Below are 15,762 nucleotides of genomic sequence, written 5' to 3'. Positions count from 1 at the left end.
TTAGAGCTTCCGTGATATGTATCACCACAGACGGAATGCCAAATTTCGTTTATGCGTGTACTTGAAATATGTCCAGAAGATTGGCAATTATAGCATCGAAGGACTGGAAACAAAAACTTTCGAATGGGGAATCTTTCGAAACCAGTAACTAATGGGGACTTTATTGCCCGTAATAAATCCTCTTTTGTTTTAAATTTCAGCCTGAAAGATCTGGTAGAGCCACTGCTTTGCTTCATTACAATCTGGCACAGGAGACTCGACGTCATCAGAGGTCAGATAATTTGGGACACGTTTAATTATTTCAAAGTGAGAAGGACTTTTATAACCTTACCGCTAATGGTGCTGTTGGAGCTACGAAGCGTATTCTCTATTGCTTTAGCATCATATTTGGATGCAGTGATAACTTTCCAGTCGCCTCGGGTGCACTTTAGCTCAACAATATTTGAGCTAACGTCACCGCATGCTTGTTTTAGGAAGTCCTTCCTTGATTCTGTTCTGGCTCGGCTACTAGGTAGATTTTTGACAATCACGGCATATGATGGTTTGGAAATATATTCATCAGGGACTTCAACAGTTACAGGTTTACTTTTTGAGAAGTTTTGTTCCATCAAAATATCAAATTTTTTTCACATTTCTGTTATCTTGCGTGTAACAATCCTTGTACTTTCAACGGGGATCGAGGGGACTTCTTCTGGCTCAAAAATAAGGAAAATTGTCAGAGCAACCTTATGGTCATTACAAGTCTGTAACAATTTGATCATTTCCAAAACATTGTCACTCATAGCAGCCTTTGTGAACATTCGAGCAAGACAGTTCGCTTCTGTTCCTAAGATCTCATTTGTTTTCATATGTCTTTTTTTGAAAAACACGGCTGCTCTCTTTGCGACTTCATCATGGTTTTTTACAATTTTTACTGCACGTGACCAAAAGTTCAATATGAGATTCCAAATGAGCTTACCAGCCATCGCAAATATGCAACAATATTAACACAGCAAGTCCAAAATCACAGGCAGTATTTCACAGCGTAGATTTTTATTAATAGGAAATATGTAAAGGTTACTTATTCATATATCAAGTCCGTCGAGGAACAAGGGAACTGTAAGGACCCACTCACCTATTCCCTGCAATTTAATGGTAACTAAATACCGGCTGGTGCGTATGGACCTTTTGGTGGGTTCCTTCCCTCTGCTGCTTGTTGCCTGAGACGCCTGCAGAGCACCGCTAATGTGCCTAAAATGCTCTCTCAACCAACGTACTTATTTTGTAAACTGACTAAATAAATAAACTGAGTCGGCCGTCCTGGTTGGTGCGCTGGATTCGGGATCCTTTGTCTGAGAGGACGCGGGTTCGAATCCTAGTGTACCCAATTATTCAGTTTGGGACGGGGGTCAGTAGCGTGACTCTGTAAGCTTAGCCAGAGTCGACCCAGATCTAAATGGGTACCTGGAGAAATATGGGAAAGGTAAACAGGAAGGGTGTGCGAAAGCACAGGATGGCTGGTCCCCAACCCCCCATTGCACTTCCTGGCTGAATGGGCAAGAAATGGAGATCAGCACCGCCGGTAGGGACTCTAACGTCTAATGCCGTATCCTTTACCTTTTTTTTACCAATAAATAAATGTTCTAAAGCTAGGTCAGTAGACCACGGTATTTTTAATCCGTATCTAACGGTCTTTAAATGATCCCTTAATTAACTCCGGTCACTGAATTAATTCAAGAACATACCGGATTTCAAATTTAATAAACCTAATCTAGATGGATGTTTTCACCTTGAAGTCAGAATCTCTAAGGTCCGACAATTAACAAATTAATGAAACTTGAGGAGAAAAAAAAAGTTTTTTAACTAAAAGTGAAGACCCATATTAAAAATTTAAATAAACAAAATTTGTCCATATGTGAGGGGGCTTCCCACTCCTAAGCCTCTATTTCTTTATGCTAAATTTTTACTTTTTTCTCCATTCTTTAAGAGAGACTTCACAAAAATTAGGGTCGTTTAATTAGAATAAAAAGCTTTGTTAAAGCAATAGATAGATAAATACTTTATTTCGTGATTAAACCAAAAACAGGCATTTCACAGAAAAAAAAAAACGTACACACTACAAAAAGAAAAAAAAAGAGAAAAAGAGTACACACTATTTAAAGCAAAAAATGAACACTAACTAAAAGTCAAGTCTCTTCGTGCGGGATAAAAATCTGTTTACAATAGTCCGAAGTCTATTATTTCTAATTATCAGCGATAAAGGAAACTGCACACTTATTTCATATTCACTTAATTCGAACTCCATTACTACACGTGCTCTACAATAAACAGGGCAACCAAATAGAAGATGACTAAATGTTTCCATTAGACCGCACAAGCACAATGGAGAGTCAGCTTTCCCGATCCTGTTTAAAAAATGAAGTAATCTACTATGACCTGTGATAAGCTGTGTTAATCTACTATTTGGGGGAATTTTTGATGCAGAGATAAGGTCACATTTATTTTCAAAAAAGTTAGCCGGCCATGTACTAACAGAATTTTTAAACTCATCAAACCCTTTTGTATACAAAAACTCATTTACAGATTTACGATCAATATGAAAGGGCTGAGATGCACCAAGGTCATTAAAAAAAGGACCCAAAAAGTTTGCAATAATTTGGTCAGTGTAAATGCTATATGTGCCGAATGACTAATTCCAATCATGGTAGGACTCAAAACCCTCGGCCAATTTTGAGGTCGATCATTTTTTCCGTATCTTAATATACTTAATTCCAATGCTCTTAAATCCATTGGAAGCACTCCTGCGAGAGCGGTTACTACATACGTTTGAGCTGTGTTAAAAGATTTAGAAATTATGATCATAGAAGATCTTTGCGCCGACCGTAGCATTCGTTGAATGTTCTTTTTTTCTCAGTGCAGAGATCCAAATAGGACACGCGTATAAAATATGGCTTTTGCTTACTGATTTATATAGCATCCTCAATGCATGTGGATTTAGGTTCCAAGTACTCTAGGCAACCGTTAAAAGACGAGCAGAATATAGTTTTGCAGAGTTAATTTTATGTATAATATGGTCAGTCCATAATAACTTTCTATCAAGAATAACACCCAAATATGTAACCTTATTTTTAACAGATATCTCAATTCCATCATACATTAGCCTTACAGGAGGAAGCTGATGCTTCCTTGAAAATGAAATTGCTTCTGTCTTGGATTTATCAAACACAAGCTTATTATCTACTGACCAAGTTTAGAAATACGAAAATATCCTTGATGACAAGGATTTTATAATTTTTATAATTTTATAATTATATAATATAATTTTATAATTTTATTTTATAATTTTTTAGAATATTCGGAAATACTTTTTCAATCAATTCATTTTGGACGTCACTAAATTACAGAAATCAGCAGGTAGTTGTATACGTCCTGAAATTGAGTCTACTGGGAGCTTTCCGTTTCCCATTGCCAGCAATTGATCTGAAAATGTTTGACCAGAGTCATCGTTTTGCAATCGGACACGCATATTTGTAGTTAATTTTAATGTTTTTACGTGTGCCCATAAATTAGAATTTTTCAGGCAAGCATTCATTTCGTCTGCAGGAGTTGATTTAGGTATTATAGGTAATGTTTGCCTGAAATCTCCCGCAAGCAATATTAATGTGCTGCCAAAGGGTTTCGACTTCCCTCACAAATCTTTCAAGCATTGATCCAGAGCCTCGAGCGATTTTTTGTGTGCCATTGTGCACTCATCCCAAATAATAAGTTTGCATTGCTGCAATACTTTACCCATCCCAGATGATTTGGAAATATTGCACGTGGGAGTTTCTGTAGAATGCAAGTCCAGAGGCAATTTCAAAGCGGAATGAGCAGTTCTTCCACCAGGCAGCAATGTTGCGGCTATTCCGGACGACGCAATTGCCAACGCTATATCATTTTTTGATCGAATTGATGCCAGAATCAGTTTTATCACAAACGTTTTACCAGTACCTCCTGGCGCATCCAAAAAGAAAATTTCTCCAACGTTGTTATCGACACAATGCATTATCGTATCATAAATGTCTTTTTGTTCTGACGTTAACTTGGAAATGTTATTTTGTACATACGACAATAGATCACTCGTACTGTAACTTTGTTCACGATCCAATTCTACACATGTCGAAACAGCAGCGATACGGTTAGGTGAAGGCATTCCCAAATCCTGAAGAGGTTTGTTTGCCATACATACGCACAAATCTTCTATAACAACTAAAGTGTAGTTATAAATTTCTGATGTAAAATCAAAAGTCATATCTGACGTCTCTAACTGTTTTCGATGGAGTATATCTTCGGACATGACGTCAGTCAACACAGAAACATGACGTCACCTGATCCACAGACAGACACACAGACAGACAACTTATTTTTATATATATACTAGCTGTTGGGGTGGCGCTTCGCGCCACCCCAACACCTAGTTGGTGGGGGCGCTTCGCGCCCCCCCCAAGCCCCCCCGCGCGCGTAAGTCGTTACGCGCCATAATAGTTACGCGCCATTGTAGTTGTGTCCCTATGTCCCACCTGTGAATATAGATAGATATATATATATGGTTTTAACTACGTAAAACTTGCGAATATACAACATTCTTTGCTGTCCCATTGTCTTTGCATATAAATAGATTGTCAGGTTTACCGACTCTTGAACATGCAACATATAATGGTCCATGGGAAAACAATCTGTATTCAGATCTATACCTCATGATTCTAATGATTGCCCTTGAGGTTTGTTGATGGTGATTGCTAATCGACCATTCCCTGTCCCGGTGTCCCGGTCGTCATTTACATCCCCCTGTTTCCCCCGGTGTCCCCGTTGTAGTTGTGTCCCTGTGTCCCGGTCGTCATTTATATTCCCTGTGTCCCGGGTCCCGGTCGTCATTTGTATCCCGGTGTCCCGGTCTGTATATACATTCGTTTTTTAGTTTTGTTTTTCTCCTTTATTTTTTTCCTTTTTTTTTCTTTTTTAGTTTATTTAGATTTTTAGATTTTTTAGTTTTTTTATTAGTTTTTAGTTTTTTTTTCTTTTTAGTTTTTTTGTAGTTTTTACCTTCTTTTTAGTTTTGTTAATTTTTTTTTTTACTTGTGTCCTGGTCGTCATTTATACTCCCTGTGTCCCGGTGCTTTGTTGATTGCTAATCGAACATTCCTTTTGTCCTGGTCGCTTTCTCTTTGAGTGTCGTCATTTATTTTTTTCTTTTTTAGTTCTTTTAGTTTTTACCTTTTTTAGTTTTTTTTAGTTTTTAGTTTTTTTAGTTTTTTACCTTTTTTTAGTTTTTTTAGTTTTTTTAGTTTTTTAGCTTTTTTATTTTTTTTATTAGTTTTTAGTTTTTTTGTAGTTTTTGCCTTTTTTTTAGTTTTTTTAGTTTTTTAGCTTTTTTATTAGTTTTTAGTTTTTTTTGTAGTTTTTGCCTTTTTTTAGTTTTTTTAGTTTTTTAGCTTTTTTATTTTTTTTATTAGTTTTTAGTTTTTTTTTGTAGTTTTTGCCTTTTTTTAGTTTTTTCAGTTTTGACGTCACCTGATCCACGATCCACAGATCCACAGACAACTTATTTTTATATATATAGATAGTTTTTTTTTTTTTACTTATGTCCTGGTCGTCATTTATACTCCCTGTGTCCCGGTGCTTTGTTGATTGCTAATCGAACATTCCTTTTGTCCTGGTCGCTTTCTCTCTGAGTGTCGTCATTTATTAGTTTTTTCCTTTTTTTTTTTAGTTTTTTATTGGTTTTTACCTTTATTTTAGCTTATTTTTCAGTTTTTTCCTTTTTTTTAGTTTTTTTTATTTTTTATTTTTTTTAGTTTTTTACCTTTTTTTAGTTTTTTTAGTTTTTTTAGTTTTTTAGCTTTTTTACTTTTTTTTATTAGTTTTTAGTTTTTTTTTTGTAGTTTTTGCCTTTTTTTAGTTTTTTCAGTTTTTTTTTTAGTTTTTTATTGTTTTTACCTTTATAGTTTTTTTAGTTTTTTAGCTTTTTTATTTTTTTTATTAGTTTTTAGTTTTTTTTGTAGTTTTTGCCTTTTTTTAGTTTTTTCAGTTTTGACGTCACCTGATCCAGTTTTTTCAGGTGACGTCACCTGATCCATCCACACATCCACAGACAGACAACTTATTTTTATATATATAGATAGATGAACCGGGTAGTCTATATGTCCTAACCGGGTAGTCGTTCACAGTTCAAAGGCTAGAACCGAACTCTTAAGGCAATTAAATAAAAAGAAACAAGTTTTTTTAACTGGAAGTAAGGAGCGACATTAAAACTTAAAACGAACAGAAATTACTCCGTATATGAAATGGGTTGTCCCCTCCGCAATCCCTCGCTCTTTACGCTAAAGTTTTAATTGTTTTAAAAAGTAGAATTGTGGCAAAGAGTCAAACTTTAGCGTAAAGAGCGAGTGATTGCGGAGGGGACAACCCATTTCATATAAGGACTAATTTCTGTTTGTTTTAAATTTTAATATCGCTCCTTACTTCCAGTTAAAAAAACTAGTTTTTTTATTTAATTTCTGAACGTTTTTGAATTAATGTATGTCTAATTTTGGCTCTCTATACATAAATTATTAAAATGAAATTCGCATATTAATTCTTTTTTTGGCTAAATGGCTTTCTCTTAGTTTTGATCAGACGATTTTAAGAAATAAGGGATGGGGAAGGAGGCCTAGTTGCCCTCCAATTTGTTGTTACTTAAAAAGGCAACTAGAACTTTTAATTTTTAACGAACGTTTTTATTAGTAAAAAATATACGTAACTTAAGAATTAAATTACGTAACAAACTTTTATATTCTTTTACTTTTATTATGTATACGAGGGTGTTTGTACCCTCGTTAATACCTCGCTCTTTACACTAAATTGTAAGTTTTTTTCCAATTCTTTAAGAGTTACCCCTGAATCAGAAAGGCCGTAGAATAAATAGTTGAAATTACTAAAACTACTTTGGCATAAAGAGCGAGGTATTTATTTCCTCCTAAATACCTCGCTCTTTATGCTAAAGTATTTTTAAAACCCCTCATATGCGTAAAAATCTTTGTTCGCTTTAAGTTTCAATGCTACTCCTTACTTTCAATTGAAAAAAACGTTTTCATGTTTATTTTTTCATTGTCTTTTTATAGTAATGCTAGAAAATCCTGCGCCCTTTTTATTGAATTTTTCTTCCCCCATGACATATTCCTCCAAGGAAAGATCTTCAAACATATCCCCCTCCCCTCTACCCCATCCCTCCAACCAAAAAAATCCCCCTGAAAACGTCTGGACACTTCCCAATAACCATTACTGTATGTAAACACTGGTCAAAGTTTGTAACTTGCAGCCCCTGCCCCAGATATTGCGGGAGAGTAAGTCATTCCCAAAGGCATAGTTATTATGATTTTCGACTATTCGGAACAAAATGGCTATCTCAAAATTTTGATTCGTTGACTTTGGCAAAAAAATTAGCGTGGGAGGGGGCCTAGGTGCCCTCCAATATTTTAGTCACTTAAAAAGGGCACTAGAACTTTTCATTTCCGTTAGAATGAGCCCTCTTGTGACATTCTAGGACCACTTGGTCGATACGATGACCCCTGGGGAAAAAAACAACAAAAAAAAACAAATAAACACGCACCCGTGATTTGTCTTCTGGCAAAAAATACGAAATTCCACATTTTTGTAGATAGGAGCTTGAAATTTTTACTATAGGATTCTCTAATACGCCGAATGCGATGGTGAGATTTTTGTTAAGATGCTATGAGTCTTAGGGGGTGTTTTCCCTTATTTTCCAAAATAAGGCAAATTTTGTCAGGCTCGTAACTTTTGATGACAAAGACTAAATTTGACGAAACTTATATATTTAGAATCAGCATGCAAATTCGATTCTTTTGATGTATCTTTTAGCATCAAAATTCCGTTTTTTAGAGTTTCGTTTACTATTGAGCCGGGTCGCTCCTTACTACAGTTCGTTACCACGAACTGTTTGATAGAAACTTTAGTTTAAAATTACAAGGGATTTAGAATTGTGTAACCCCACTCATATTTTTTGTCTTTTTCAATGTTTTTCTGTACTTTAAGTTTAAAAAAACTTTTTATTTTAATTTCTGATTGTTAATAAGATCATCCCTGAAAATCCGGCTCCCTCATGGTAGTTTCAGGCACCATCCTTTGTCCCCACTATGCCCCCACTGACACTATTTCATAACTGATGATTGGAAATTAAAAAAAGCTCATTATTCTTATTATAGGGCCATTTTGTTTCAGGAGTCGTTCTTAAGGAATTGGGACAAAGTAGCTTAAATACATTTAGCTTACTTCAACTTTGCATCGCCGTCAACCTGTGTCGCCGTCGTCATTTATATATCCCCCTGTGCCCCCCGGCGTCCTCGTTGTAGTTGTGTCCCTGTGTCCAGGTCGTCATTTATATTCCCTGTGTCCCGGTCGTCATTTGTGTCCCGATGTCCCAGTCTGTGATTTCTCTTTGAGTGTCCTGGGCGTCATTTATATTCCTTGTGTCCCGGTCTGTATATACATTCATTTTTGAATTGGTCTTTTTTTTTAGTTTTTAGTTTTTTACCTTTTTTTAGTTTTTTTAGTGATACCTCATAATTTTAATGATTGCCCTTGAGTTTTGTTGATGGTGATTGCTAATCGAACATTCCCTATGTCCCCTTCGTCATTTATATATCCCCCTGTGTTCCCCGGCATCCCCGTTGTAGTTGTGTCCCTGTGTCCCGGTTGTCATTTATATTCCCTGTGTCCCGGTCGTCATTTGTATTCCGGTGTCCCGGTCTGTATATGCATTCGTTTTTGAAATGGTATATGATGAAATAAATTTTTGCATTTTTCCCCTTTTTTCTTTTTAGTTTTTTTTTGGTTTTTAGTTTTTTTTTAGTTTTTTTCTTTTTTTTTTAGTTTTCTTTTCATTTTTATTTTTTTTTTAGTTTTGTTTTTCTCCTTTATTTTTCATTTTTTTCCTTTTTTCTTTTTTTTTTAGTATTTTTAGTTTTTTAGCTTTTTTAGTTTTTATATTAGTTTTTAGTTTTTTTTTCTTTTTAGTTTTTTTGTAGTTTTTACCTTTTTTTTAGGTATTTAGTTTTTTTTTACTTATGTCCTGGTCGTCATTTATACTCCCTGTGTCCCGGTTGTCATTTGTGTCCCGGTGCTTTGTTGATGGTGATTGCTAATCGAACATTCCTTGTGTCCCGGTCGCTTTCTCTTTGAGTGTCCCGCTGGTCATTTATAGTCCCTATGTGCCGGTGTCCCGGTCGTTATTTGTGTCCCGATCTGTAATTTCGTCAGTCGACAAACATGACGCCAGTCGACACACAAACATGACGTCACTCGACAGACACACACACACACAGACAACTTATTTATATATATATAGATATCCTCTTTTCTAGTTATAACAGAATTGAAAATGAAAATTATACTGTTAAAATTTTATTCATCCAATTTTATATTTATCATAAAGAGAAGTTTACTTTTCGATTTTATTTATTTAATTAAAATTAAAAATGCGTTCAATTCCTTGTGGCTATTAAGGCCGTGATTAAGTGAACTTGAAAACATCGAGCTTCAAAATTGAAGTGAGGTTAGCCTTCTGTCTTTTAATTCTCTAGAGACCGTTGGTTGTCAAAACTTCAAATAGCACGAATTATCAAGTCTTGTCAAAGGTTTTGATTGACAGCTTCCTTTGGTGAGATGTTTCAGCCGAGAAATAGTAATATAGATAGATAGATATAGATAAGTGTATTTCAAAAGCCTAAGGGCCATATACACACAAAAATATAAATAAATAACACACAAGCAAGAAAATTAAACACCAGTACAAATTACAAGCACGCACAGAAACAGAATACAGCGCGAAAATACCTAATCTAACGACAAAATAAGTTAATCATATAAACTGTTCTTCTTACTAAGGATTAACGGACTTTTCCCCTTTATTAATAATATTTTCACTCTTAACAACCTATTCTAAAAATATTGCCAAGGACCCCCACGCTTAATTGGTCGTCCCATAAATCTTCCGCTTTCCCGATTGAAAGAGAGAGAAAAAAAGAAGAGAAAAAGAAATTCTTGCGCTTTGTATCGTATATCGGGACAGAGAGAGCACTTCCAATCTTGATGGGAAAAAGTTGACTCTCAACTAGGATTCAACGGAGGAAATTTAGTGTAATTCTATTCCGGGAACGTGGCGAGAAGAAAGAATTTGCTTAGGAAATTCTCCAGATCTAGGCCTCAAATTGTTTAGACTCGCTGTCTTTGTGTCTTATAATAATAATTCATATTGTGTCTTATAATAATAATTAATAATAAATTATTCCAGAAAAAAAGCCCGTGGGCCATAGGAAAATTACATAATACACAAACAACAAATTAACTACATTAAATTAAAACTACTTAAAGAAAACGCTCCCGATGCACCGCTGCAATCCTGACAAACCTTGCTATCCTTTTAATACTCAGGAAATTTGTATCATTCATTCTATCTACCATCCATATCTCATTCAATTTTTCTTTACCATACATCTCACGCCTCCAATCATTCAATTCGACACATTCACACACAAAATGTATTAAACTTTCATCCTGAGATCCGCACATAGGACAAGCAATAGATTCTCCCTTCTCCCCTTTTCTCCCTCGATACTTTCTTTTCTCCCCAATCAAAAATCCATTTCCCCTCCAATCCAAATACGCCTTCAAATCCTCTCTACTTAACCCAACCTTCCAAAATACCTCCTCCCCCCAACTCCTCTTTATCTGTTTATACAATTTTAACGACCCTGAACGATCCAGACTTGCCCACCATATCTGTATTTCTTGATTCTTAAATCTCTCTCTTACCTCCCTTATTACTATTTCCTCCATACCCATAATCCCCTTTCCTTCATTCCACCATTCCCCTAATCCACACTTATCTAAGATGTCCTTAATCTCCGCCGGCCACCCTGTTTTACTATTCTGTCTCAACGCCTCTAAGTATGCTGCCTTTGCTACCGTAAATCTCTCTGCATACCCAGTATCCTAACCCAATATCTCACCATGGTCACTAGCCTCATAGATCGCAGCGATACTAGCCCTAAATCCCCCTGGATTACCAAATTACTAAACGAATCCCATAGTCCTAACATCCTCTTATAATATCTCATCATAACCACCTCAAGTTTTGGGTCTTTCCGATAGCCCCAGATCTCTGCTCCATAATGCATCGCCGGTACTATCTTACTTGTCCAAATCCTCTTATGTACTCTAATATCTCTGACCCGTCTAAGACTACTCCTCGCTATTTCACCGCTAATATACCTCCCCCTTGCATTCGCTAGATCCAGATGCCCACTGAATTTCCCATTACTAGTAAACTTTACCCCAAGATAAACAAATTCATTATTCACTGGTATAGTTTCACCTTTAAAGAAAAAATTCACATCTTCACTTTCCATGGCTTTACGACCAAATACCATCACCACTGACTTCGATGTGTTCAGGATTAACTTCTTCTCTTCCAAATAAACCTCCGTAATTTCTAATAATTGTTGCGGTTTCTCTTTTGTTTCAGCCAGTAATACGATGTCGTCAGCAAATAGTAGTAAGCACAGTTTAAGCAAATCTATCGATAACATTGGTGCATTATTCTTAACGAAAAATTCATTGGCATCATTTAAATAAAGGCTAAACAATTTTGGTGACAGCACACATCCCTGCTTTAGTCCCAATAAAGATTGCACCGGAGTTGAGCACTTTCCCGCCACTTTCACTACTAACTTCACGTACTTATACATTTCGCACAGCAACAATACGAAATAGTGAGGCAGTCCTAAAGATAACAGGTTTAACATTAACAGGTTCCTATCGACATTATCATATGCTCCTTTCAGGTCTAAAAAAGCTGCATATAACCTCCCCCCTTTTCCTTTCCTATACTTCTCTACCATAATTCTCAAAGTAAAAATATGATCTAATGCACTATGATTTTTTCTAAACCCTACCTGAAAAGGGGATAGCAGTTCCTTTACCTCCAACCACTTCCCTAATCTTGAGTCTATAACCTTGCAGAAAATCTTACTCATCACATTTCCTAAACTAATTATTCTATAATTACTATGATCCTGTCTGTTACCTTTTTTGAAAATTGGTATTCCTACTGACACATTCCACTGGTCAGGTCATTTCCTATTTTCAGTCACAAAACTGAAAACTGCTGCTAAAACTGGTACTAGAACTGTTTTCCCCATTTTCCAAATCTTTGCTGGTATTCCATCCACCCCCGGCGCCGAAGATCCCTTCATTTCTTTTAGGCTTGCACAAACTTCCTCTACCTTAATCGGTTCTAATAGACTATAATCCTCTTGTCTTAAGGGGAAACCATTCTGCTCTCGTAGCTCCTCTACTAAACTCCCTATACCGTCTCCATATTGCTCCCTTTTGCTAGTGTCCTGCTCCAGGTATGTTTTCCACGACTCAGCTGGAGGTATGAGTTTGTCGTTGGCCTTGAATTCCCGCCTTACTTCACTCCAAAACTGTTTTGGGTCTTTTGACAAGTATTCCTCGCTGATCTTTATAGCCCTAATCTCTTCTACTTGTTTTTTTCTCATTTTTAATAACCTCTTGTAGATTTTTCTCTCTGTTCGGTACTCCGATAAGTGTTTATTCATTTCCTGGTCATTTAGTGCTCCTTTCACTTTCCTGAGAAGTTGAATAAGGTTTACTTTCAGCCTCCAACAATCCTCATCAAAGAATTCGTTTGTATTTCTCACCCTCTCCTTGTTATTTGATATCCCACTGCATTTCTGGTATACTTCCTCTGATATTTCTTGCACGGCTTCTTCTAACTTCCCTTCTCCCAGTATATATATGCATTCCTCCGCCCTTTTCTGCATCTGTTCACTTTCCAACAAATTTTTCAAACGGTTTTCCTCCATACAATCTACCCTAATCTGCTGCTTCATTACCTTCCTACCCTTATCTTCCCTCTTCCCCTCATTCCTCCAACTATATCTCTCACCCTCTATCTCATACATCCATTTATTCGCCTGTCCTGCCTTCATGACTACCTCTATTGGCTGGTGGTCTGATCCTACAACATCCATAACATAAAAATCCAAACAATTTTCCCATAACCTCCTATCAACCATAATATAATCAATCACGCTAGGCTTCCCCGAACCAAAGCACGTAAAATCTCCCCTTTCATGATCTTTACCCACCCTTCCATTCAAAATTATCAACCGACCCTCACTACAAAAATTTATCAACTTATGGCCCCACCTATTTTTCCTCCTAGTTTCATCTTTGCTTGTCCTACCTTTCGGGCATCCGTTTCTTCCATACCATTCAACCATACTCTCCATACCTGATAAACAAGGGTTGCCAAGATCCACCTGTATGTCTTCAACCTCCGTACTCGTACCCGTGTAGGCGTTGAAATCACCTAGTAATACAAAAAAATGGTCACTAAACAGCTCAACATAATTAACATACTCCTCAATTAATATGTCCCATGTATACTCATTCATATAAGAACTATTTTCAGGGGGTATATATACACAGCCTATAACATACCTCTTATCCCACATGGACATTTGTAACCGCACAATATTTTCTGACGCACTCAATAGCCTATGGATGCTATCAAATATATCATCCCGGATCAATATCGCTATCCCCCCATATGTCGACCATTACTCGATTTATTTCTCACTCTTTCAAAAACATTGTACCCTTCAACACTTAATGGGTTTTTCCCATCACTCCATGTCTCTACTAGTCCAACTATATCTTTCTTTTCATTATCAATACACGCTTCCTTCAACAGATTACTTAGTTTTGTCGCTGAAAACCCTTGTATATTCCAATGCACCATGCGTACTACCCTTTCACTAGAATTTTCACTATGGCCCCCTGTTTCCTATTCATCACCAGCAGTTACTATAGACCCTTGACTCGGCTGTTCTCTTGACACGCTTTCACCATCACTTGCCCTCACCTCAAGACCACTGCCATCAATTGGTGCTTCCTGGTTGAGCACTCCCACTAATCGTGACTTTCTGATAGGTTGATTTTGATCGTCACTTGGACTTATTATCCTAGCATGGTCGCGTTTGGCCCGTGGTTCAGGCCTCCCGGGCATCTTCAAAGCAACCGTATTTTTCGGTGTAATAAATGTCATTGTGGTTCGAATATCCGTGTTTGGATCGTCCAATTCATTTTCATTGGCTGAAAAATATCCTTGCAAGCTACCTGTAGATTCTGCCCTGCTACGCGTTGGAGTCTCATGGTCAAGGGACTGACGGCTCTGACCTTGAAGCTTTCCCAAAGCTATCGGGACATATCTCTAACACTCGGACCACTTACTTCAATTATTTTCTCATCCTCAAAATCATACGTCAAAATCTTGTCCTGTAAAATTAGCCTTACCCCCCTTAATTTAGCAGGCATATTTTTTGACCTAGCCTCCGCTAGCAGTGGTTTTAACTTATCTCGAGCCATACGCTCTCTTTCCGTGTAGTCAGGGGATATATTCAACTTATGACGGCTAAATAGCCCAGAGGATCTCAACACCAAATCTCTCAGAGGCTTGCTAATAAATTTAATGACAACCGGGGGCACGCCATTATTTTTAGAACGAAGGCGGAAAATATCATTTATGTCTCGCCTCTCTAGATCCAAATTCGGGACAATTTCATTTAGCATGACAAAATATCTGACGCTAGACTGGGTCCTCGATGTTTAGGGTCAAAATTGTATATAATCAAATTCATGTTCTTCAATTCTTTTTCAAGAAAATCTATCTTGGACTGGGTTTTCCGCAAATCTTTATTAACAGTCGAGCAGCTTAATGCCAGTCCGCTATCTCCGATTTAATTGCTCTGTTGGTTTCCTCTACCTTGCAAGAAAATTCCGAAAAAATCGTCTTTAGGCCTTCAATTCCCTCAGCCAAAACCTCTATTTTATTTACTGAGGCTCTTAGACTTTGCATCTCCTTTATCAGTTGTTTTATACCTTCATCGCTCATCTTAGTGTATTAAATATTATGCCAAAATCTTACCTTCGATATGCCTTTCTTATTTACCCTCGTACCGGCCTTCGAGCTTTTCTCAAAAATTTTGTCTTTAGTGGCCAACAAAAACCAGATCAATCCAACTATATCCAAAGGCAATCGTTGCGCAATGAACTAACTATCCAAAAAGTTGAAAACTGGCCAAACAATAAAACTAGTTTAGATCTATATAGGTCAAAGACTGGATCAATACTGATCCAAATTCTTTTGGCTGGGTAAAAATAAAATTTTATTAATTAAAGTAAAATTAAAATTTTAAATTTTAAGATTTAAATTTTTTTTAAAAATTCTTTAATTTTTTACTTAAAATTTAAGTAAAAATAAATTTTATTAGTTAAAGATATACGCAACTTACAAATTAGCTTACGTAAAGAAACTTCTGTATTCTCATATTTTTATTGCATATATGAGGAGGTTCACCCCCTCGTCAGTACCTCACTCTTCACGCTAAAGCTTAAATTTTGTCCCAATTTCTTAAGAATGACCCCTGAATAACAAAAGCCGTAGAATAAATAGTTGAAATTCTAAAAATACTTTAACGTAAAGAGCGAGGTATTAGGAGGTGAGCCCCTCATATGCGTAATAATTTCTGTTCCTTTTAACAGAAATTATTATGGAATATTTACAGGAATTAATATTTACAAGAAAATAATAACAGGGATATTCTGTTCCTTTCAGTTGAAAAACTTTGCCATATTTATGTTTTCATTGTTTTTCTAAAT

The 15,762-nt window shown here is 36.3% G+C and overlaps 1 protein-coding gene across 1 annotated transcript; it reads right to left on the bottom strand.

Moving 5' to 3' along the window:
- Positions 1 to 9,278: 9,278 nt before the first annotated feature.
- On the bottom strand, positions 9,279 to 15,218 carry LOC136043498 (uncharacterized). The gene is made up of 2 exons (XM_065728414.1): positions 15,029 to 15,218; positions 9,279 to 13,411 (listed from the first exon to the last, which is right to left on the bottom strand). Exon 2 carries the CDS (start codon positions 13,329 to 13,331, stop codon positions 12,147 to 12,149), a length of 1,185 nt encoding a protein of 394 aa, XP_065584486.1. The 5' UTR covers positions 13,332 to 13,411; positions 15,029 to 15,218; the 3' UTR covers positions 9,279 to 12,146.
- Between the last annotated feature and the right edge of the window lie 544 nt (positions 15,219 to 15,762).

This window comes from Artemia franciscana, unplaced genomic scaffold (assembly GCF_032884065.1).
Source record: "Artemia franciscana unplaced genomic scaffold, ASM3288406v1 Scaffold_6819, whole genome shotgun sequence".
NCBI lineage: Eukaryota > Metazoa > Arthropoda > Branchiopoda > Anostraca > Artemiidae > Artemia > Artemia franciscana.
This window is presented reverse-complemented; position numbering and strand designations above follow the sequence as displayed.

Bases quoted from the DNA above. Each gene is read 5' to 3' on its own strand.
- LOC136043498 (XM_065728414.1), bottom strand. From the start codon at position 13,331: ATGGAGAGTATGGTTGAATGGTATGGAAGAAACGGATGCCCGAAAGGT.